A 23,876-nucleotide genomic window follows, 5' to 3' on the forward strand; every position below is an offset into this window, starting at 1 on the left:
TACATGGGTGGACCAAGCGCCATTCACCCACCCCGATAGGTGTTTGTCTAACCCGCTCTTCACAATCTCCACTGATGGTGTGATGGGGGGAGGGGACGACTCTTTTAGGCTCATTCCAGCCATTCGGTTAACTCAATGGTCTGTCAGGGTTAAACCCAGAGACAGGAGGCTCTTGAGCGTCTCCAGGAAGTGTTGGCAGGGAGCGGGGAGAGTCAATCCCACACAGAGACAAACACCTACAAGATCTGTATCAGGCATTCTTAAAACTGAAATACCCAGCTGGGGAAGCGAGGGAACAGAGCAACAGAACTGGACAAGTACCCACAAATCAACCACTTCGACAGGCTCACCAAGGAAAATACGAGAACCCCACTGGGCATCCCCTACAGCCCCCAGCTCAAGCCCCTCCTGCGCATCATTGGTAATCTACAACCCAGCCAGGAAAACCATCCCTCCCCTCACTGGCCTGGGAGACAGGCCAGTCCTCACCTACAGACACCCTCCCAACCCGAGGCCACACATCACACCTCAGACACACTCACCCATCCCTGCAGCAAACCCCACGGCCAGCGCTGTCCACACAGCCGTATCAGCGACACCAGCACAGGATCGAACCATGTAAGCTAGTGGCTCCCAAACTTCTTTTATACTGCACACCAGCAAACTCATTCAAAAACTTTTGGTGGACCAGCAGGGAAACACTTGCATATTCATTATGGTAATCAATTTGTTTGCATATTTGCATATTCATTATGGTAATTAATTGTAAGCAGACATGTATTCTATTACGTTGCAGCTGTATGCACAAAATACATGTCATTGTGTGGACTGGAAGATCAGTCGGCCATTGTGAAACAGACGGCGTGCTCTGCAGAGTAGTTCTGGTTTCACTCATTTCTGGAGAGGCAAAGGGCCCAGCAGGAAGGGGAGCAGAAGGGAGGCTGTGGCTAAGACGAAGAAGGGAGGGAAAGAAAAGCAAAGGGGGACCAAGCCATGGAGAGGCTGGGCTGAAAGCAGCAGGGTGCTAACTCCGGCTCGGAGGGCTTCTCCCCCCCTTCTCCCCTTGCCCCACCCCAACCGCTTGGTTAGTGGCAACCCCTGCTCAGCCCCAGTTGCCCCGCCAGGGGGTCCCCAAGCCAACCCCCAGGGCTCAATACAGCCAGAAGGCCCTGATCCACCATGCCAGCCAGCCACTCCTGGAGCAGCCCCGGCCCCCAGAACAGCCCTGCTCTGCCACGCAGCCTGGCTGCCCCAGAAGCAGCTTCATGGCCCCAGAGCAGCCACCTGCCACGTAGCCCTGCTGGCCAGGCCATGTGGCTGCCGCAGAGCTGAAACCAGGCCATGGGGAGGCTGCCCCAGTAGGGTCAGCCTCACTGTGTCCCGGATCCCTCAGCGGCACACAGCTGGGGGTGCAGCCTGGCAGAGTGCCATGGCCTGGCAGGGAGGGGTTCGTGGACCGGTGGTTGGGAACCGCTGATGTAAGCCACCACGTCAGAGGTTGATGTAAGCCACCACGTCATCCAACTGCACATCCTCTGATGTGATCTGTGCCAGCAAGGCCCCGCTGCCATGAGTACTGGCCAAAGCGGGCAGTGTCTGCGACAAAGGATTAACGGGCGTCAGAAATGGGCACACACAGAAACCTGCAGGGGAACGTTTCTACTCGCCTGGGCGCCCAGCCATGGATTGAAAAGTCACCTTTGACCGGAGAGATGGAGAGAACCCCACTGCTCTACGAGCCCCCTCCCCCGCACTCCCACAGCCCTGTAGGCACTTCTGATGTGCTCAAGGCCAACCCCCGAAGCATCTTAGGGCCCACATGGATGAGCAGCATGGGGCCGTCGTCAGAAGGCCAGATAATCCTCGAGTCGCCCCCTAACATCTCGGATACGGGCGCTTGGCAGGCAGCACCTCCTGGGATGTCATGTCAGGGTGACAGATGGTCATCTCACCCGCCTCAGAGGAGAGTCTCTGGCCACCACTACGCTACGTTGCCTCCTGGGGGCGGCGGCTGCAGCCTCCCAGCTTCGGGGGTCCACGGCTTCTCCTCCTCCCTCTTGGGGGTGACTCCTCATCTCTCACAGCCAGGACAGTGCAACCGATCTCCAGCACCAAGGAGGGTGGATTGGGAGCAGGGGTGGAGCACTGTCTGCTGCCAGAAGTGACCAGCGGCTTGTGGCAGAGCCATCTCCTCCTCCCCCAGTGGTGCACCGGCCTCTGGAGCTGGTCGGCCTCAGCCTCGGACGGCTCCACATGAGCACCCTCAAGCAACTCCTGATGGGCACAGATGCACCTGAGCTCTCCCCGCTGCTTCCTGAGAGATTCCCCCAGTAGGCACCTTCCCATCGGATGGTCCCCCCAGCCTGGATTTCTGCAAGTGGGAAATGCAGACCACAGTCCCTGCAAAACCACACCCGGGTCCATGAGCAGGTGGTCTGTCTGGCTACAGGTGCAGGAGGAGGAGACAGGAGCGGTGCTGGCACAGGCCATGTGGCCCTTCCTAGCCACACTGGTTGTACCTGGACTCCCTGTTCCAACCTCCCCCTGGAGAAGCTTCAGAGCAGCAAGTGGAGAGGTCGAGGGGAAGGCCACAGGAATGATTAGCACAGGACAGAGGGCACCGAACTGCGTGGGAACCAGAACATACCTGGTTAGTCTGGGAACAGGGAATAATACACGGGCTCTTGTCTGGCTCATCCCCCGACCCGTAGCAGGGGACCCGTGACATGAAAAGCAGCACAGCGAGAGCGGAAGAAAGCAGAGTCAGTTCCAGCGAGATGATACCGAAGCCTGATTCTAGCCAGACTGGCCGCTTCACACACGGGGAGAGTCGATGGGGTGCCCCGCCTCCCCATGTGCTCCCTCAGCACGGTTCTGTTCACACTGGTGTCGTGAATCCAGTGAACCTGCTTCTCCCAGACCTCCACTGCCCCTGCCATTCCTTCCTAGGCCTCACTGTGAAGTTAAATCAGCAAGTACTGGGGACTTGCTGCCTCATGTCCAGCGTTCGGGGCTGCTTGGGGTCGTTCTGTAGGGTAAACTCGGCACGTTTTTAAGGCTCTCTACACTACACATAGACTAGTGATAGAAACGCAGCCGTGTTAGTCTGGTGTAGCTGGAACAAAAGACAGGACTATGTAGCACTTTAAAGACTAACAAGATGGTTTATTAGGTGATGAGCTTTCATGGGCCAGACCCACTTCCTCCGAACAAATAGTGGAAGAAAATTGTCACAATCATATATACCAACCTAACCTCAAGATGATTCTTACCAACAACCACAGGACATACCACACTAGTACCAACCCTGAAACCTTCCCTTGCAACAAACCCCGTTGCCAGCTTTGTCCACATATTCACTCTGCTGATACCATTATTGGACCTAACCAAGTGAGTTATAAGATCAAGAACACATGTTCCTGCACATCCAGAAATATAATCTATGCTATCGTGCCGAAAGTGTCCGTCTGCTATGTGCATTGGACAAACGTCTCAGACACTTCACCAAAGGATCAATGCCCACAAAACAGATATTAGTCAGGATCACAAAGAAAAAACAGTTTCTTGCCATTTCAACTGGAAAGGACATTGTCTCGACGACTTGATTACCTGCATCCTGCTTCAAAGACCTTTTCAGACCACACTTCAAAGAGAATCCTCTGAACTATCATTCATGCTTAAATTCGACACTTAACACTTAGGTTTAAACAAAGACATTAATTATCTTACCCATTACAAAGATAGCTTCCCCAATTGTCACCTCTAATATCATTAGCTCATAGACATTCACCTTCCCCCCCATTCCCCTTCTGTTCTGAAATTTGATTTGTCCTTTTCATATGTGTTCATTTTTTTAATTGTATCCTTTGGTATATATGGTTGTGACAATTTTCTTCCACTATTTGATCGGAGGAAGTGGGTCTGGCCCACGAAAGCTCATCATCTAATAAACCATCCTGTTAGTCTTTAAAGTGCTACATAGTCCTGTTTTTTGTTACACTACACGTAGAACCTGTCTTGTGCCCTCTCCACATCACGGTGCTTACTGGGGAGATGGTGAGTGTGGGAACCCGGCTTCAGCAACACAGCTCTCAAGACCACATGGCCAGAAGAAATCTGCTAAAACACACGGATGATCTTTAGGTGACATCTGGCGGAAAGGTCCAATTCAATGTGACTTCCCACCACGCTCTTCAGCAGCTCCCTGCGGTGGAATGCATCATGGGGCCCATGAATCACTGCGCGAGGCAGAAGGAGGGTCATGGGCTACCAAAGGCCCAATTAGCCCAAATTAAGACACCAGGAGCAGGAAAAGGCTTTCAGGGAGCAGCTTAAAAAGAAGATATCTACTCAGCTGGAGGAGAGCGGCCAGAACTGGGGGGCTCTGACGGTGGGGAAAAGGCTGGGGCAAGGTGCCTGGCCAAGCTCCGGGGGAAAGGGAAGAATTTGTTTATGCTGCTTCAGTCTCGTGTGCTTTGGGTGCCTTGGAAGGGCAGAGGGTGGGCTGAGTCCCTGCAGCCGAGGTGTGGGTGGGTAGCAGAACCGCAGAAGATCAGTTGAGAAACAGGATTGCGGGGCTGCTGAGCCACATGGTGCCAGCAGGGGGCGCTCTGTAATGAGAGTGTAGCAAGTCCCAATATTAGTGCAACAGGCAATAATTGACTCATCCTGTCAATCACCCCCCTGCAAGTGGCGGGGGAGGGGTATCCAGAGACTACATGGACATGGAAGAAAACGGATACAGATCTTTGCATCTAAGGTTTGTGTGCTCGATATGAACAGAGTGAATTTTTCATAGTGAAAAGGGCTTTTGGAAAGATTTATAACCTGAATGAATTTGTCAAAATTGGAAATTAGCCGTTTTAATTGTCAGGCGGGCAGGCGCCAGATTCCAGCGGCTAGCACCCCAGCAATTTTTCATTCTCCGCCACTGGGACGAGACAATATAAATCACTCTGTGGAGCCATAATCATCTTTATATTAATATCAGGGAAATTCCGTTGTGGCTGGGACAAGAAATGAAAGACGAGAGACTTTGCCTTTATAGCAGTGTTTAAAATGTGATTCCAGATTAATTTCCTGTTGCCTTTCCCAGCCAGACGCCTGATTTGTCAAAGCTAAAGATGTCTGACCAGCGGATGACTTCTCCCCCCTCGCCCTGTTTTCCTAAGTACCTGCCCGAATGATGGACGACAGGTCAGGAAAATGGATCCTGGCCGATGCATTTCTGAGCCTGGCAGCGCTGGGGGCCGGGAGGCGGAGCAGCACGGCTGGGGACTGATAACCCTCAAACCAGGTGTAGGATGAGGCAGAGGGGCATCCAGCAAGCTGCTTTCTGGGCACCATTCCCTCTGCATTCACCTTTTGGGGTTCCTTTGGCCTGGGCCTGAGCCCAGAGTCGGCCTTTTGTCAGGGCCAGTCCTAACCAGTCCTAACCTTGCCCATAGGTTTGCCAGATGGTTTTAAAAAAAACACCAGACAAAAATTTGTCAAGCAAAAAAAGGGGGGGGGGGTCGGAAAACTAGGGAAACCTGGGGGGAGGATTTGGGAGGTCGCCCCTAAGACCGGCTCTGCTTTTTGTATCATGTTAGTAATGGTAATCCAGCCTGCTGAGGGACGGGTGCCCCGACTCTTCCCCCCACAATGCCAGGGGTCTACCAGGGCCAGTGATATGATGCTGACAGCAGCACCCGGGTCCCCTGAACTCAATGGGTGGTGCCACAGGGCAGGACCAAGCACCAACCAGCCCATCCCTCCAACCTGCCTTTAAAAATCTTCAGAGATGGAGATTCCACAAGCTCCCTAGGGAATTTATTCCAGTCTGTAACCACCCTGACAGTTAGGAAGTTTTTCCTAATGTCCAACCTAAACCTCCCTTGCTGCAGTTTAAGCCCCATTGCTGCTTGTCCTGTCCCCAGAGGCCAAGGAGAACAATTCTTCTCCCTTTTAGATACCTGAAAACCGCTCTCATGTCCCCAGTCAGGCGTCTCTTTTTCAGACTAAACAAGTGCAGTTCTTTCAATCTTCCTTTAAAGACCCTGGTTTCTAGACCTCTCATCTTTTTTGTTGCTCTTCTCTGGATTGTCTCCAATTTGTTCACATACTTCGTAAAATGTGGCTCCCAGAACTGGACACAACACTCCAGTTGAGATCTAACTAGCGTCGAGTAGAGCGGAAGAATGACTTCTCGTGTGTTGCTCACAACACTCCTGTTAATGCAGCCCAGAATCACGTTTTTGCCTGCCACTGCACACGGAGTGGATGTTTTCAGAGAACTATCCACAATGACCCCAAGATCTCTCAGCTAACTTACTCCCCAGCATTTTGTACATATAGTTGAGATTCTGTTTTCCAATGTGCATGACTTTGCATTTATCAACACTGAATTGCATCTGCCGTTGTGTTGCCCAGTTACCTAGTTTTGTGAGATCCTCTGGACGCTCTGCATCGCCTGTTTTGGACTTAGCTATCTTGAGCAGTTTTGTATCCTTTGCAAATTGTGTCCCCTCACTGTTTACCTCTTTCTCCAAATCATTTAGGAGTAAATTGAATAGAATTGGTCCTAGCATGGTTCTCTGAGGGACACCACTAGAGACCGCTCTTCATTCTGACAATTGGCAGGTGACATGTACCCCGTCAATTATTACTGAGGGTTTTTTGGGGTTTTTTTAGTGCTTCTATAATCTCCCTGGGCATGTCCAAGCCACTACCACCTTCCTGGCCAGATGGTTGGTACTTCATTTGAGTCTATGTTTTCTTTCACATACAATGCCACTCCCCCACCAGCATGACCTGGTCTGTCCTTCCGGTATATTTTGTACCCTGGGACACTTGAACCTTTTTTTAATCCAGCAACCTTGGGACAAAGGCCATGATGGATTATGGAATTTTCTGGACGATGGGTGTTCTTGGATCACAGATTAAGGAGGTTCAAATGCGTTTCTGTGTCCCATTTATTACCCTCATTCCACTAAGTTTCTGTGATGCCTTTTAGAGCCTCATTTAACACAAGCCACTCTAGTTCACCCATCTTATTATTTAGACTTTTAGCGTTTGTATACAGGCACTTTACAAACCTGTCACTATTTAGCTCTCTGCCATTACAGGATGCTATTGAATGTGATTATTTTTCATTTGACTGTTTCTCATCAGACCTTACTCACATTTTATCATCTTCCTTCCTCTCCTCTTTACTAGGACCCAGAGAATCTCTGTTAATAGACTCTCCTGTAAGGGATATCTCTGTCTGATCCATAGGCTCCTCCGCACCTGCCAGCTTTCCCCCTGCCCTTAGTTTAGAAACTCCTCTATGGCCTTTGTAACGTTGATTGCCAGCGAATTGCTCAGTTAATGTGTGTAGTGGTGAAGAGCCACAAGGCAGGAGCCGTAGAAGAGAGGCCCACAGCACTGCAGATTTAGAGGGAGATTCTAATCTCTTTGCTCTGATAAGATAAATCAAGATCTATTACTGCTGTTGCCTGTCTGGGATCTACCTCAGGGCCCAGGCACCTAGGGCGGAAGATCCAACACTGGATCAGTGCAATGGCTTTCTGCTAAGAACAGTAGAGTTAGTTCCAAATTACCTAGTCAAAGGTGATCATCTACCTAGCCCACCCACTCCTACTTCACACAATGGAGCACCAGAGGCCCTTTGCCAGCTGAAAGAACTCCTGCGAAACACCCGACCAGGTCAGACCAACGATAGCCTGCATGCCAGGGTAACACTCAAACCAAGGACACCACGAGAGGTGGAACTGACGCCAGTAACTTATTCTGCCTGTTCTCCCAGTTCTCCAGAAATCCTGCCTCCCCGGGCGGAAAACTGGGTCTTTTCCGTTCTGCCTTTGGAAGTTCTCACCTTGTCTCCTGTCTTGTAAGACAAACAACCCATTTACCTGGCCCCAAAGTTCAAAGAAAGCCCTGGCCCCTGTTTGCGGAGCCGGAGCCCAGCTTCTCGAAGTACCTGGCCGGACGACACCAACAGCAAATGCCCCCGCAGAGGGGTCTCCGCAGGAGGGGCTCAGTCCACATGCAGCCCTGTGCCAGCAGCACAGCCCGCTCCCCGACTCACCAAGCCTGCGCATCTGTTTATTCAGAGGGAGCCGGAACCCCTGTGTGGGACAGGGAGCACGCGGGGAGTCTCCTCTCTACCCGGGCGGTGCAGTGGCAGCTCTGGCGGGTGACATGACCAAGGCGATAACCTGGCTTGACAGAGCTCAGGGTGTGTCTACACTACCCTCCCAATTCGAACTAGGGGGGTAATGTAGGCATACCGCACTTGCAAATGAAGCCCGGGATTTGAATTTCCCGGGCTTCATTTGCATAAGCGGGGAGCCGCCATTTTTAAATCCCGGCTAGTTCGAACCCTGTGCCACGCGGCTACACGCGGCACGGAGTAGCTAGTTCAGATTAGGTTTCCTAATCCGAAGTAGCTGTACTCCTCATTCCACGAGGAGTACAGCTAGTTCAGATTAGAAGCCTAATCCGAACTAGCTACTCCGTGCCGCGTGTAGCCGCGTGGCACAGGGTTCGAACTAGCCGGGATTTAAAAATGGCGGCACCCGGCTTATGCAAATGAAGCCCGGGAAATTCTAATCCTGGGCTTCATTTGCAAGTGCGGTATGCCTACATTACCCTCCTAGTTCGAACTAGTGGGGTAGTGTAGACATACCCTCAGCATCTGGCTTTGCTGTCACTCCCTGCCAGAGAGAAGCGCTGGCTTGGGTGCTCAGGTCCGCGGGAGGGAGGGCTCTTCTCCTGGATCGCGAGCTGCTTCCAGCGGGTCCTGGAGCTTGCAGCTGCTGCAGGGCCAGGTCCAGTGCCACGTCCCAGCCTTCCTTGCCTGGGCTAGCAGGCACAGGGAGGGGGAGAAGTCCCACAGCCTCCTGACGGCTGTTCCCATGGCGGGTTCACTGGGTAAAGGGCCCCCTGGGCCAACATGCTTCTCCTCTCTTGGGTCAGTTTCTGGCCAATGCCGCGGTCAGCTGCTTGGGCGCTAGCCCGGCGCTGCAATGGCTGGACTGCGAGTGCGGCCCAGGACTGGCCGATTGTTACTGAGAGAGGGAAGAAACAAGCCCCCGGCCACCGGGATCCATCCGAATATTCCTGGGACCGTTTCTGCTGCGAGAGCCCCCAGCCCTCCCCTCTAAGTCGCAATTAGCCTCCCCGCCCCCAGCTCTGCCAGAGGTAACCAGTAGCCCAGAGACTTACCCATGCAGGACTCCCTGTACTCCTGGTAGCCGGCGCTGCACACGCATTTCCCAATGGGCACCAGCCACTCCCCCTCCGCACTGCAGTACATTTTGGGGGTGTCTCTCTCCTCCGCGTGCCCCACGCACTCTCCCCGCACCTCCACCAAGGAGGAGGAGTCCGCCCCGGTCACCGCCTCGGAGAAGGCGGCCAGGTTCCTGACCATGGCAGGGCACTTCTTGTAGTACACCCGGACGGAGATGATGGCGATGCAGGCTCCGATGTCCTGGAAAGCCAGGTAGAAGCCCCGCTTGCTCAGGGGCCCCACGCCCCGCACCTCGGTGTTGAGCTTGAGGCGCCTGACCCCCAGGTCCGCGCCGGTGAAGCTCTCATCGGCGGCGATGGTATCGATCTTCACAAAGTGGCTCTCCCGCGTGCTGGTGCCCAGGTCCCGGTCAGACTCCAGGTAGTAGAGGTTGAAGGTCTCCTTGCAGGTGCCCAGCACCCCTGGCATGCTGTTACAGTCCCGCAGGGTGAACTTGATCTCCGCGTAAACCCGGCGGGCACCGTCCCGTGGGACCCAGCTGGTCCGCAGCCAGTTGTTCTGGTTCGGGGTCATGACGTTGCAGACCTGGTACGTGTGGATTGGGCTGAAAAACTCGTCCATTTCATTGATGGAATCCCACTGCGGGACAGAGGGGAGAGGTTAGTGCGAGCGCACGGCAGCCACTCACCGATGGGGGAGCGTGCGCGGCTTCCTCCTCAGCAGCGTGGTGAGAACGGCCGCTGGCCGAACGATCTCGTGAGTAAAACTGATTGTGAACTTGGGGGCGGGGCTTTGTGGGTCTACAGGATTTAGGTGCACAAGCCCCATTTAAAGCAGCTGGGATTTGTGTGCCTAAATCCCATGGGCAACTCTGAAAAATCCCCTTTTCCTTGGGCCCTTTTGCTGTTTGTAAATAATTGGCAACCCCCCCCCCCCCCTTCCCCCGGGCGTGTTGCCTGTCCGTGACGGAGCAGCCCTAGGGCCCTGGGAAGCTCCCGGACTGGCCACGGCCAGTGTGATTAGTCCCTTCGGCGCCTGCTCCTGCTCCCGGCTGGATGACAAACACTGTAAAGAGCTGGCAGGCGAGCAATGCTGGTGCCAGCCTGAGCTCTTCCTACAGTGCCCTGGACCCCAGGCCTGGGAAGATCATATTCCATCCATTAGCCAAACCCCTGCCCCTGCCAACTCAGTGGCCCATTTCCTTGTGGCCTGGCACACGAGGCCTCTGGCCAACGCCCCCGCCTGCCAAGAGGCCATGCTGAAGTTTGACTTCTGCAGGAGATTCCAGAAATCAGCCCGAGCCGCCAGCAGGGGCCAGTCCTGGCATAAAACAAAGGCCTGGGCGCCAAAGGCACCTGCAGTGATAATCCCCACTCCAGGCCCCGTCTCTGAGACTCGTTTGCTGTGGCCAGCGGGGGCAGCAGCGAAGGAGCAAACACCGGGGCTGCAATGAGCGAGCCCCACCCTGGAGAGGGGGCTTGGGGCTCACTCATATTTTTCCTTCCCCAAGTTGCTTGGGTGGCTGCCCTGACCAGAGATTCCCCTGCCGTGGCCCCGGGGCTCTGTTCTGCTCCAACACGGCCTGGAGACTGTCTCACTAATGGGGCTCCTCTTACAAAGTCTCCTGCCTTGCCACATCCCTCTTGTCCTCCTCCCCCCTGCCCGCATCCCTCTCCCAGCCCCGCCCGTGTCCCAGCACACGCCACGGTGCCACGCAAGCAGAAGCCCCGCAGGGTGCAGCAGTGGGGCCCAGCCACTGGACCGAAGGGCCTGATCCCCGGAGGCAGAGCTGTTGTGGGAGTCTGTGCGGGAAGCGGGGAGAGAGCAGGAGGCGCCAGCTTTGCAGCAGAGACTCCTGCTACTGCTGAGCGAGACAGAGGGACGGAGCTTTGCAATGACGCTGCCCCGCCCAGGACGCTGCATTGCCCTTCGCACGAGAGCGACAGGCCCCCGAGCTCCCCGCCTCCGCTGGCCCCTGCCGGTGAGAAGAGGCCCAGCCTCTGTGAGAGCAACACGGTGCCCCCAGACCTGAATGCTCCCCACGGACCGACCCTATTCAACCCACGGATACATGATCCAGAGAAAGGGCTGAGCAGGGAGGGGGCAACATTGGCAGATACCAAACTCCTCAAGACAGTTAAGAGCAAAGCAGCCTGTGAGGAGCTTCACAAAGATCTCCCCAAACTAAGTGACTGGGCAACAAAATGGCAAATGAAATGGAATGTTGATGAATGTAAAGTAACGCCCATTAGAAAAATAATCCCAATTACACATACAATAGAACGGGGACTAATGTAGCTACAACTACTCAAGAGAGATCTTGGAGTCTCTGTGGATAGTTCTCTGAAAACATCCACGCAGTGAGCAGCAACAGTCAAAAAAGCAAATAGAATGGTAGGAACCAGTAAAAAGGGGATAGAGAATAAGACAGAAAATATCTTATTGCCTCTGTATAAAACCATGGGATGCCCACATCTTGAATGCTGAGTACACATGTGGTCACCTCATCTCAAAAAAGGATAAACTGGCATTGGAGAAGGTTCCGAAAAGGGCGACAAAAATGTTGAGGGGTTTGGAATGGGTCCCATACGAAGACAGATTAAAAAGAGTTGGAGACTAAGGGGGGATAGGACAGAGGTCTATAAAATCAGGACTGGTGTGGAAAAAGTGAATAAGGAAAAGTTATTTACTTATTCCCACAATATGAGAACTAGGAGTCACCAAATGAAATTAATAGGCAGCAGGTTAAAACAAACAAAAGGAAATGTTTCTTCACTCAGTGCACAGTTAACCTGTGGAACTCCTTGCCAGAGGTTATGGTGAAGGCTAGAAGTTTAACAGGATTCAAAAAGAGCTAGATGGATTCATGGAGGTTAGGTCCATCAATGGCTCTTAGCCAGGGTGGGTAGGGATGGGTCCCTGGCCTCTGTTCCTCTGGGGGTGCGTAACAGGGGAGGGATCACGTCAGGATTGATTCCTCCCTCTGGGGCATCTGGCTCTGGTCACTGGGCAGACAGGACACTGGGCTGGCTGGACCTTTGGCCTGACCCAGTCTGGCCGCTCTTATGTTCTTACGCTCTGTTCTTGGGAGCCTGGCTATTGGTGCCCAGCCGGGCCCTCCCACAACAAGTCGCCGCCGCAGCAGAGACGAGCGCAGCTGGAAACCCGGTTCTGTACGAGCGTGAAAACGACCCAGTCGCTCTGTTCCCGTTGCACACGAGGCTCGAGGGGGTGCACGGCTTAGGCAGGCGCAAAGCCAACCGCAGCCAAGAGCCCGTAGCCTGATCCTCACTGAGTTCCTGCTGACTGCACCAGCACCCGTGAGAAATGCCCTGCGAACGGGTGTGCATGGCACCCCCCACATACACACGGCCCGCAGAGACGTGCCGCAAAGGGGCTACTGCAGCACCCCTCTGCTGCTTCAGCAGTGGGGCTGGAACCCAGGACCCTCAGCCCTACAGCAGAGCCCTTGGCTCCTTATGCCAGAGGAGTTCTAGACAGCAGTAGTAGAAGGCTCTTACCCTGTGTGGGGAGGAGTCACTAGAGGGGCAATGTGACCCACATGGTGCAAACATGTCTCAATAGCAAAGGCCTTTCCGATCTGAACCAAATCCATAGAAATGTCCCTTGTGTTTCAGACTCCAACTCCTGAACCCGTGTGAGCCGTCCCCCCCCACCCCCAGCCATGCTTCTGCCACAAACCCGCTAACCCTGACACCGAGGCCATGAAATGGCCCTTGTCCTGTCACCCCACAGGCTGCAAGCAGTCTGGTCCCCAGAAGTGCAGAGCCACTTTCACCTGAGAACTCAGCTCTGCTCTGCCAAGCCCCTCGGGGCGTCTCACCCTGCTGGCTCCTTCCACAGCAATCGCACGCGCACGCGCCCAGCACCCGGAGCAGCGCCAGCACGAGGGGCGTTCCATTTCGTTCCATCAACTAATGGACCGGTCAACGGATTTTCCATCGACTAGTCGATTAGGCGATAAGCGGGGAGCCGCAGCAGGGCTCCCTCCCGGCCCACGAGCTAACCCTGCCGCGGCTCTGCCTTTTAAACAGGGTAAGAGCCTGTCGGCTGACCCGGCTCGTGCTGGGCCCCCGCTGCGCTTTAGCCTTTTCGATGTATTAACAGCCTGGTGGCTCTCAATACTTTTCAAAAGCAGAGGCACCTCTGGGACTAGGCGTCAGCTGGGAATCAGCTCACGCCCGGCGCCCGCTACCCCTGCCCCCCGTGGAGAAGGTGCTCGGGGGAACCTGCTCAGCACCGGCTCCTGTCACCCCTCCCCCCCCCCCCCGTGCTGCCTCTGATAGAGGCAGCAAGGGCAGGGGGGAGCAACTAGTCGACTAGTCCCTCGACTATCCGATCAGCTTTTGCTAGTCACTTACATCCCTCCTAACCTGTTCTTTACCCACCATGGGCTGTCCATCTTCATCCCATCTTGCGTCACTTAGCGCATTAGCCCGGGAGCCGACCTTGTCCGTGAAGACAGAGGCAAAGAAAGCATTGAGTACTTCAGCTTTCCCCACATCATCTGTCACTAGGGCTATGTCTAGACTGCAGGCTTCTTTCGAAAGATGATCTTTCGAAAGATCGCGTCTAGACTGCAGGCGGATCTTTCGAAAGAGAAATCCGCTTTTTCGAAAGAGAGCACCCAGCGAGTCTGGATGCTATCTTTCGAAGACGGCCTCTTTACATTGAAGAACGCCTTCTTTCGAAAGAGGAGCTTTCGAAAGAAGGCGTTCTTCCTCGTGAAACGAGGTTTACCGCCATCGAAAGAAAAGCCGCGTTCTTTCGAAATAATTTCGAAAGAACGCGGCTTGAGTCTGGACGCAGGGGAAGTTTTTTCGGGAAAAGGCTGCTTTTCCCGAAAAAACCCCTGAGTCTGGACACGGCCTAGGTTACTAGGGGCCGCGCACCCTCTCTGATCACCTTCTTCTTGCTAACATGCCTGTAGAAACCTTTCTTGTTCCCCTTCACATCCCTTGCGAGTTGCAATTCCATTTGCGCTTTCGCCTTCTTGATAACTCCCCGGCATTCTCGAGCTAGACATTTAAACCTCTCCCTAGCCATCTGTCCAAGATCCCACTTTTTGTAAGCTCCCTTTTTGTGCTTAAATTAACCAAGGATTTCCCTGGTAAGCCAATCCGGTCTCCTACCATATTTGCTTCTCTTGCTACGCATCAGGATGGTTTCTTTCTGTGCCTTCAATAAGGCTTCTTTAAAATACTGCCAGCTGTCCTGGACTCCTTTCCCCTTCATGTTAGCATCCCAAGGGATCCTGCCCATCAGGTCTCTGAGGGAGTCAAAATCTGCTTTTCTGAGGTCCAGGGTGTGTATTTTGCTGCTCTCCTTTCTTCCTTTGGTCAGGATCCTGAAATCGACCATCTCATGATCACTGCTTCCCAGGTTGTCACCCACCTCTACGTCCCCTATTAGTTCCTCCCTGTTTGTGAGCAGCAGGTCAAGCTGCGCACGGCCCCTGGTCGGATCCTGCAGCACATGTACCAAGAAGTTATCCCCAACATTCTCCAAAAACTTTCTGGATTGCCTGTGTCCTGCCGTATTGGTCTCCCAACAGATGTCAGGGTGATTAAAGTCCCCCACGAGAACCAGGTTTTTCTCCCTCTATATACTGGAGTTCTGAGCAATCACAGTGCTCTCTTACATACAATGCAACTCCTCCTCCTTTTCTCCCCTGCCTGTTCTTCCTGAACAGTCTATACCCTTCCATGACAGCGCTCCAGTCATGCGAGTCATCCCACCAAGTCTCTGTTATCCCAATAAAATCATATTTCTTGGACTGGGCCAGGGCCTCCAGTTCTTCCTGTTTGTTGCCCAGGCTTCTCGCACTGGTGTACAAACACCTTAGACACACAGCAGTCGATCGCTCTAACCTCTGCATTCGAATCAGGGCTCCTCCTTTCTTGCTCGTTCCTCTCTGCATTTCTTCCCGGTATCCGACTTTCCCACTCCCCTCAGGGTTTTGGTCACCGTCCCCCAACAAACCTAGTTTAAAGCCCCCCTCACTAGGTTTGCAAGCCTGCCCGTGAAGATGCTCCTTCCTCTCTTCATTAGGTGGATCCCATCTCTTCCTAGCAATCCTTGTGCCAAGAACAGAGTCCCATGGTCGAAGAAGCCAAAGCCCTCTCTGCGACACCACCTGCACAACCACGCATTTACGTCCTCAATTCGACGATCCCTGCCCAGTCCTTTCCCTTCACCAGGGAGGATGGACGAGAACACCACTTGCGCTCCGAATTCTTTGATCCTTCTTCCCAACCCTACGTAATCCGCAGTAACCTGCTCAAGGTCGTTCTTGGCTGTATCGTTAGTTCCCACGTGGAGAAGCAGGAAGGGGTAGCGATCCGAAGGATTGATCTGTTTTGTAAGCGTCTCAGTCACATCCTGAATGCGAGCTCCCGGTAAGCAGCACACTTCTCGAGATTCCAGGTCTGGACGGCAGAGGGATGGCTCAGTCCCTCTTAGGAGGGAGTCCCTGACCACCACCACCCGCCTTCTTCTTTTGGGGGGGTGGTCATGGAACCCCCATCCCTAGGACTGCGCATCCCGTGCCTTCCAGTAGAAGTGGTTCCCTTCCGATTCCTTCCTTGTGAGGTCCCTTCCAAAGCATTCACCACCGCAGAGCCTGTGGATAGAGCCTGAAAGCGATTCCTTACCTCTGTAGGAATGGAGGATTCCTGTGCTGGCTTATTTTTTCCTTCTAGAAGTTACATGCTGCCAGTTCTCTTCCTCGTCCTGTATTGCCCTCTCTGGCTCTTCTGCCGCCTTGCTTGCAGGATTAAACACTGCCTTCTATCAAGCAAGCTCTCTGTCCCACAGCGAAGGTTGCCAGGGTCCCCAGCACATGCAACAACCTCGGACGAGCCTCGCTAGCCGGGGTCCTGCCTCTCCACCGCTGCCGGCCTTCCAGGCAGGCGGGTGGCGCTCCTGTGACCTGGCCCAGGCTTCGTCCCCCCAGCAGCCACCAGCTAGAGAAACACTTCTGGGGCACCAGCCCTGGGCACAGACCTTTAGGGCAGAACATGCCGCCTGCTCCCTCTGCACCATCCGCACACGCATCTTGCCACGACTGTGGTGAGCGGTGGGACCCTGGCTTTCACCGGACACCTCCCATGACACTTCTTAGCCTGTGTGCACCAGACCCAGGAGACCCCTGGTGCCCCCAGCAGCCCTCTGTGCCCTTTCGCAGCTGGCACCGAGAGGTGCTGGGTCACAAACACTCACCCTGCTCGTGCTGCAGCAAAGCCAGCCTGGCCACGCCTCATGGCAAGGTCTCTGCACTGCTGCTCGGGGTTGTCACTAACGGGGCTGGCGCCTTCACCCAGCCTGTCCCCTTCCGGCCCCACCCCAAGGTCAAACCTCCAAGCAACTCTCCTGCTTCTCCCATGGTCTTTGCTTGCTCTTTGCCCTGGTCCCAACAAGGCCACAACATGGGGCAGACCTGGCCCCACCTTCCCCGTCTGGCCTTCCCCGCGCCTCGTGCTCCCCTCCCTCAGCAGGGGGCTCATGCCGGACACGCAGGCTGCTGCTGGGATGCGGGGCAGGTGAGCCTGGGAGCTGGGAGGGGGCAGGGGGTTGTCAGGCGGGCGAAGGAGAGCGCCTGGAATCTGACCCACCTAGACACTGGCCTGCAAACAGGGATGGGGCTGCCCCAGCCTCCGCTCCTCATGCAACGGCCTTTGCTTCACAGGGCCCTGCTAAAGGAATCGCCTGCCTCTGGGGCGGCACCACGCGCCCGACCCCACATAGAATGCGCCTCCAGCCCAGTGGGGGAGGTGGTAGGCCTGGACAGCGAGGGGGAGAAAGGGCTGAGTCACCAGCAGCGACCCCCGGGACTGGGAGAGAACAGCCCTGGGCAGCGCAGACCCACCCCCGGCTCCCTGCAGCACCTGCAGCGCAGCAAGGCCGAGCAGCCGGGGAGAGGAGGGGAGGCTGCAAGGGTGGGAAGGGCAGGGCTCCTGCTTCCGGGCCCCCTCAGGCGCTTGCCGTCCCCTGAGCCGAGAGCACAGGGAGAGACACAGGCCAGGCAAACGTCAACCCACAGAACGGCAGGGTGGCGAAGCACGGTGTAGCAGCCGTTAGAGTGGAAAGGTCCTGACTCCTGGCCCGAGGATCCCTCCTGCCCTGCTGTCACGTTATTGGATTTTGAGGGGAGCAGCCGGGTCACTGCTGCACCCATGGGGGGGTGTTCGCCCCAAGAGTGGTACAAAGGGGGCCATGTGAGGTGTCAATCAAAAGCTACTTTCTACTGGTTCTGTATATGTCCTTCATATATCTGTATAGTGTCTGTGTGCGGAGTTATGACTCTGTATGGAGACTGGAAGTTTCTCTATTGAGCGATGGGCTCAGCCTATGGACATGCTAATTAGCAAGGCTCCAGGGATAATAGGTCTCTTAAGTACCCAAGACCCACCTATGAAGGAATCTAGGTGCCTGGTCAGAGACCATGTGACTGTCTCCAGCTTGGAAGAAGCCAGGAAGGAGGTATAAATAGGCCATGTGGCAGACTCCATCTTGGTCTCCAGATCTGCTCCTGACTCCAGATGCGGCCTCGCAGGGAATCACGAGCCGGGAAGAACTGTGAACCCATCCTGATCTAGGATGCGCAACAAGGACTTTTAAGCCAGCAGCTGTAACATCTCTGCTAGAGCCTGCATCGAGAACTGGGAGATTCGATGCATGTAATGTAGGATATTTTGACAACCTTACTCTCAGGCTTTTCTTTCTTGTAGTAATAAACCTTTAGATGGTAGATTCTAAAAGATTGGCTCAGCATGATTTGAGGGTAAGATCCAGAGTGTAAATTGACCTCGGATCTGTGGCTGGTTTCTTGGAACTGGACAGAACTTGTTCGGGGTAGGTGAGATTGGGTTCTAAAACCCCTCACCTGTGTAGGAGGCCTGGGGCCATCTGGGGCACGGATATTTGCTCGTGAGGCTTCAGGCAGGCAGCTGGAGCGCTCTGTGGGACTGGTGTGTGGCCTATTTGGGAAGGTCTCCAGACTGGGGCTGTAAGGAGTCCCAAAATTGAGCAATTCGCCTTGAGCGGATGCCCTCAGCTGTGCCCAGACCCAGCCTGGTCCCGGCCCCTGCCCTGTGGATCCCTCCTGCCCCACTCCCGGCCCCTGCCCTGTGGATCCCTCCTGCCCCACTCCCACCCCTGGGATCTTCCTACACTCCGTGCTGCTGAAGCCGAGGTTGGGTGCATGGGACGTGATCCTGTCCTGGGCACGAGGCGAGGATTCACCCCAGGGAGCGATGTGCAGCTGCTCTGTGACTGAAGGTGTCTCTCTCTCAGGATTACGGCACCTCCTGGCTTGCTGCCCTCCTGGGGAGGCGTGGGCCTGGCAGATCTGACGTGGAGCAAGGCCCGAGGATCAGTTCAGTAACTTGGCCCCTCCAGCCGCACATGCTTCCGCCTGCTGCTGGCTCCCAGGGGCTTTTCTTAGCCAAAGCCCAGCTCGTCCCTTGCCTGCGATAAGATCCCTAGCGAGGCGAAAACGAGGCCATCGTAATTAGCATGGTGAGGGCCTGGTGGGGGAGGAGCGCAATTCCGTCTGCATTCAGGGGCTCGCTGAACAGTTTAAATGAAAGTCAACACACGTTATAGAAGGAAAGCCCAGACTCAAAAGGCAAAAGATGCAAACAGCAGATAGGCAGGCAGCTGAGCAAGGACTCTGAACCCCCGGGGCCTGCATGGTGCAAGGGGGGATGAGGCGGAGGAGGGGAAGTCGAGGGGGAGAACACCCAAGGAGATAAGTTTGGCTCCACGAAAGGGCCTCAGCCTTGTTATTTTCCATGAGAACCCCCAAACGGCTCCCACAGCCGAGGTCCCAGGCCTACCTCATCCCGGGATCACCCCCCCAGGGGACGGCCACAGAGCCTGTCACTGCTGGTCCCACCCAGCTGCTGCCCCCAGGAATCTGCACTGTTCCCGGCGGGTGCGGAGCCGCGGTTCCTTGCCCGTCGCCGTAGCAATAAAGCATCGTGTGGGTCCAACGAGGAATCGGCGAGGCAGTCAATTCCCCTGCGCTCGGCTGCAGTCGCTAACTGCCAGTAGCGCCTGGTGCCTGGGGAATTAGCAGTAAGTGCCATGTTCGCAGGGAGACGGGCGTTTAACGTCTGCAAAAGGCTCCACTCTGGCCACCGGGCCTGGCCTGGATGCTGCTTTCGGGCCCATCCTCACGCAGTGAGAGCCCGTCCCGGCTCTCACACAGGCGGAGGGGGCCCAGGCAGCTGGAAAGGCCTAACTATTCCGAATGAGCTCTTTGGGAAAAAGGCGCGTGTGGCCGGGGAAGAGGAGTTCTTTCGGAAGACGGGGAAAGAGGAAAAAGCGCAGGTGCCCTGGTGGCCGCTCCGCCCACAGCAATCACAGCTGAATGCGAGAGCGTGGACACTATCTGTCGAAAACGCAGATGGCGTTTTCCATGCACTTTGGCAGTGGGGACGCTCTCTTTTGGAAGATCTCTTCTGGAAAAGCTTCTTCTGAAAGAAGCCTGCAGTCTGGACACAGCCGGAGGGCATGTTGGCTTTTCCTGGCAGCATCTTGGGAGCTGCAAAAGGGGAAAGGCCGTTAGCAGGGTAATGAGCCAGCGGCGCCTGCTGCGTGCGCTGTGACTGCTCTCCCATGGAGATCGGCCCCCGGCCACCCTGCTGGTGCGTCGCCAGCAGGCAATGTCCCTCGGTAACACACAGACACGGCGGGCAGCTACTCCTGCGGCGGGCACGCCAGCCGGCGGTTCGAGCAGCCCTGCAATTCCCCTGCATTGTTCCAGAGGCTGCGTCGGGGGCGTACGCCCCTGGCTGCGGTCAGGGCACCGAGAAGCAACTCCCTTTGGGGAGCAGGGCAAGAGTCTCCAGCAGAGCAACCAGAGGTGCTCTGGGTGGGGGATCCTCTCCCCCCCCCCCCCCGCACAAGAGTGACAGGCAGCGAGGCACCTGCCACGGCTCAGGAAATCAGGCTGGGGAACAGGCAGCGATTTCTTCAGAGCAACACGCTGCAGGCAGCCGACGGCCAGGCTCCTGGAAGGGGTGCGCATTGGTGGAGCAGTTGCCAGGACCCTCATTAATGAGCAGATGCCAATAACCCGGGCACGTGTCCTGGCCCTCGCCACACCCGTCAATCAGGAGTGAGTGACCCTCGCACCCCCCCAGGGGCAGGTCTGCAGCAGTAGCCCTTGTGCAGGGGGCGATGAGGCATGACGGGCCCATGGCAAGTGAATAGGAAAGCCGGGCTCTAACCTGCCCCTGCTCTCACCACTAGTCCCAGCTCCCCCTCAGGTCTCCTCTCAAGGCAGGCAGGAGGCACCTCTCAGAGGGTTCGTGGGCGGTGAGCCTGCCCTGCTATGGCTCCCCTCCCAGGAGCAAGGGGGAAGGGCGCAGATGGCAGGAACTCCCTGCACCAGGCAGGCGTGAGGTACACACGAGCCATGGCCGTCCCCCTCGCTCCGACAGTGCGGCCAACAGAAGAGAGGCAGGCAGTGTCCCGTATGCACGGCCCCCGCCCCCTCCCAGCCGTGGACGCATGGCAGGGCCTGCTCACCACCCACAAGATGCCACTCGTGGTGAGGGGGCAGCTGGCGGAGTGGCTGCCATCGGCCAGACAGGGCGTGGGCCCGCGCTCACCAGTGGAGGGGCAGATCCTCAGCCTGGCTGAGGGCCCGGCTCCAGCTTCTGGAGGTCTCTGGAGCCCATCTGCATAGTCACGCCCCTCGGGCACAACACTGTCTCCAGGGCATTGTCCCACCTGTACAAGAAGCTTGGTCCTTCCCCTCCCAAGGCTGAGCAGGCAGGAGGCGGGCGCACCAGCTGCCAAGGCCGGGGGGTACAGGGGAGCAGGCCACGATGCTGGCACTCCAGGCACCCCTTTCCAATTACATTGCTGGATTTATCCCGCCTCTTTGCACCCTCAGGGTCTGAACCAAACCGTTCCCTGTTTGACTTTGCAAATCGAAAGAGACGACACGATAATTATTAATGATATGTTGACTCATCTCATCAGCGCTTTAATTAGTCAGTAGAAAAGCAATTTGCAGGCTGGCCGATCGGGCGCTCTCTGTTCCAACGGGCCATGCGTTTTGTCGCAGGGCTGGCGTTGGGCAGCGTGAGAAGGGGCCAGCGGGGATGTTGGTCGGCACGGAGAAGAGCTCGATCGTCAGCATGAAGGGGAGAGCTCCAGGGAGCTGCGGTGACTCTCCAGGACGCTGTGGAGTTTTCATGGAGAGGAGTTGAAGCCTGTGGCCCTTTCTGCTCCTGCATGTCACTGGGTGTAATTAAACCCTGGAGTGGCCGTTACAGCTAATTGCACACCTGGTCATCACCCCGACGAACGTCAGGCCAGACCCCGGGGGCTGCAGGGGGCTCCGGCGCAGCACACTCCGGACGCTGGGTTTGTGCGTCTGCTTCCCAGCACCTTTGCGCAGCCCAGACAGAGCTCCACGCCAGCGCCTCGACCGGGCCTCCTCTCGCTGCCGCGGCTGAAGGCCAGAGCAGAGGTCCCTTGGGGCTGCCAGTCCAAGGTCCACCTAGAGCAGTTGTGCCTGAAAGTTATCACCATGTGCAGCTGCAGCTGCTCATGACCCCCTGGTCCCGCTCCGCCCACGTGACAACACACCGTGCCCACTGGCTCAGGCCGGCCCATCCCAGCCTGAGGAAGGCGCTGTTTGCAGACAGCAGTGATGCGCAAGCCAAGGATGCCTGCAGGACACCACAGCCGGTGAAACTGCCGCTGTGTCCACACTGTCAGCTGCCAGCCAATGGTCCCTCTAATATTTTCCGTCCACATGTGGATTTTTTTCACCCATGTGTGGAATATTTTTTTGCGCACTGAGCCTATGTGAACGTGCACCACCTGGAGAAACACAAAACCTGGCTGTGGGCGCTCTGCCATTCAGCTGAGTGGCATCTGAATCTCTCCTGAGTGGCCACACAAGCGCCCAGCTCCCAGGGGGCACTGCGCCAATGCTGCAGCATGACCACAGGTGCAGCACTGGCAGCATTCAGAACTATGCACCTTGGCCTCTTCTGCCTCTGAGCTGGGTGGAAAGGCAGAGAAGGGTGGGTCACGGGGCAGCCTGCGTCCTATCCCAATGCCCCTGGTGCATCGCTTTGCACCCCAGCAAGACCGTGGGGAATGCGGGCTGGCTTTGCCCAGACAGGCTTCCCAAACTGTGGGGCGGGGGGTGATAGGTGGGATGCACATGTCAATCTGGCGCCAGATCACCTAGCCTCCGAGCACGGTACCCGGAAGGGGGATTTCTCCAGAGTTCCCCAGGCACAGGCTGCTCCGGAAAGGGGCGTGACACATCTTTCCCAACAGTGGCCTGTTCAGGGACCTGCAAGTGGGGATCACTGTCGGGGAAGCCAAAACGCCCTTGTGACTCTGGGAGACCCTGTGTAACCCCTTCATGACACAGCTCATGCAGCCAGACACGGGGTGCCCCAGAGCAGCAAGGACCCGTTCAATGGCTGGCTGAGCAGGTGCCCAATGAGCTTTGGGCCATTAAAAGCTCCCTGGTGATGTTTGAATGGGAAGCTGGACCAAGCCAAGAACAACATCCCTGTGCTACTCACTGCCCCGTTCATAGAGCTCTAGGACTGGAAGGGACCTCGAGAGGTGATCGAGTCCAGTCCCCTGCACTCATGACAGGACCAAATACTGTCTAGACCAGGGGTGTCCAAACTTTTTTCAAAGAGGGCCAGATTTGATGAAGTGAACATGCATGAGGGCCGACCATTTTGCCTGACATTCTTTGAACCATTAAAATTAAACGCAAATTAACTATTTTATGCAAAGTTTATTGCAAACGGCATACTTTTCATTTCGTCACATGGATGACAAATCTAAACAGGTGTTAAATCACTCTGCCTTTCATATCTGAAGGCCAGATGAAAAAAAATCCAGGAAGCTGAAATATACGTCAGGAACATTGTAAAGTACATTACATATTATTGGTAATAAAGGTTGTCTGTCAACTTTTAAGTTCAAAAAATATGAACAGGAACATAACACCAAGTATACATGTTGTGTCCAAATATATTTATAACTGATTTAGACCAACTGACTAACTGAGATTTTACAATGTATTCATCTCAATACATATGGATTCGTTGGGGGCCATAAAAGATAGATATTGCCAAATTACCTGTGGGGCCGTATTAAACCGGAACACGGGCCGCAATTGGCCCGCGGGCCGGACTTTGGACATGCCTGGTCTAGACCATCCCTGACAGACATTTATCTAACCTGCTCTTAAATATCCCCACAGGTGGAGATTCCACAACCTCCCTGGGCAATTTATTCCAGTGTTTAACCACCCTGACAGGTAGGAACTTTTCCCTAATGTCCAACCTAAACCTCCCTTGCTGCAGTTTAAGCCCATCGCTTCTTGTGCTATCCCCAGAGGCTAAAGAGAACAACTGTTCTCCCTCCTCCCTGTGACACCATTTTAGATACCTGAAAACCACTATTATGTCTAGTATTTTATACAAGAAACAGAAAAACATCAAGAATGACATTTCTAACTTAGAGAGTCTCATCTCAAGACAAACATCCACTCCGACTGACACCTTGCAAGACTTTTGTTCCACCAGACAAGAAATCTACGCTACACACTTCTATTCCC

At 55.2% G+C, this 23,876-nt stretch overlaps 1 protein-coding gene across 4 annotated transcripts in view; it reads right to left on the minus strand.

Annotated features, from left to right (window-relative positions):
* EPHA8 (EPH receptor A8) overlaps positions 1–23,876 on the minus strand; it is a 150,749-nt gene that overhangs the window by 83,913 nt on the left and 42,960 nt on the right. For all 4 annotated transcript variants that reach the window (XM_075906310.1, XM_075906309.1, XM_075906308.1 and 1 more), the window contains one exon: positions 9,211–9,874. In XM_075906310.1, coding sequence (XP_075762425.1) covers positions 9,211–9,874 — 664 coding nt within the window. The remainder of the gene's footprint in view (positions 1–9,210; positions 9,875–23,876) is intronic.

This window comes from Pelodiscus sinensis, chromosome 23 (genome assembly GCF_049634645.1).
Source record: "Pelodiscus sinensis isolate JC-2024 chromosome 23, ASM4963464v1, whole genome shotgun sequence".
In the NCBI taxonomy this organism is placed as follows: domain Eukaryota; kingdom Metazoa; phylum Chordata; order Testudines; family Trionychidae; genus Pelodiscus; species Pelodiscus sinensis.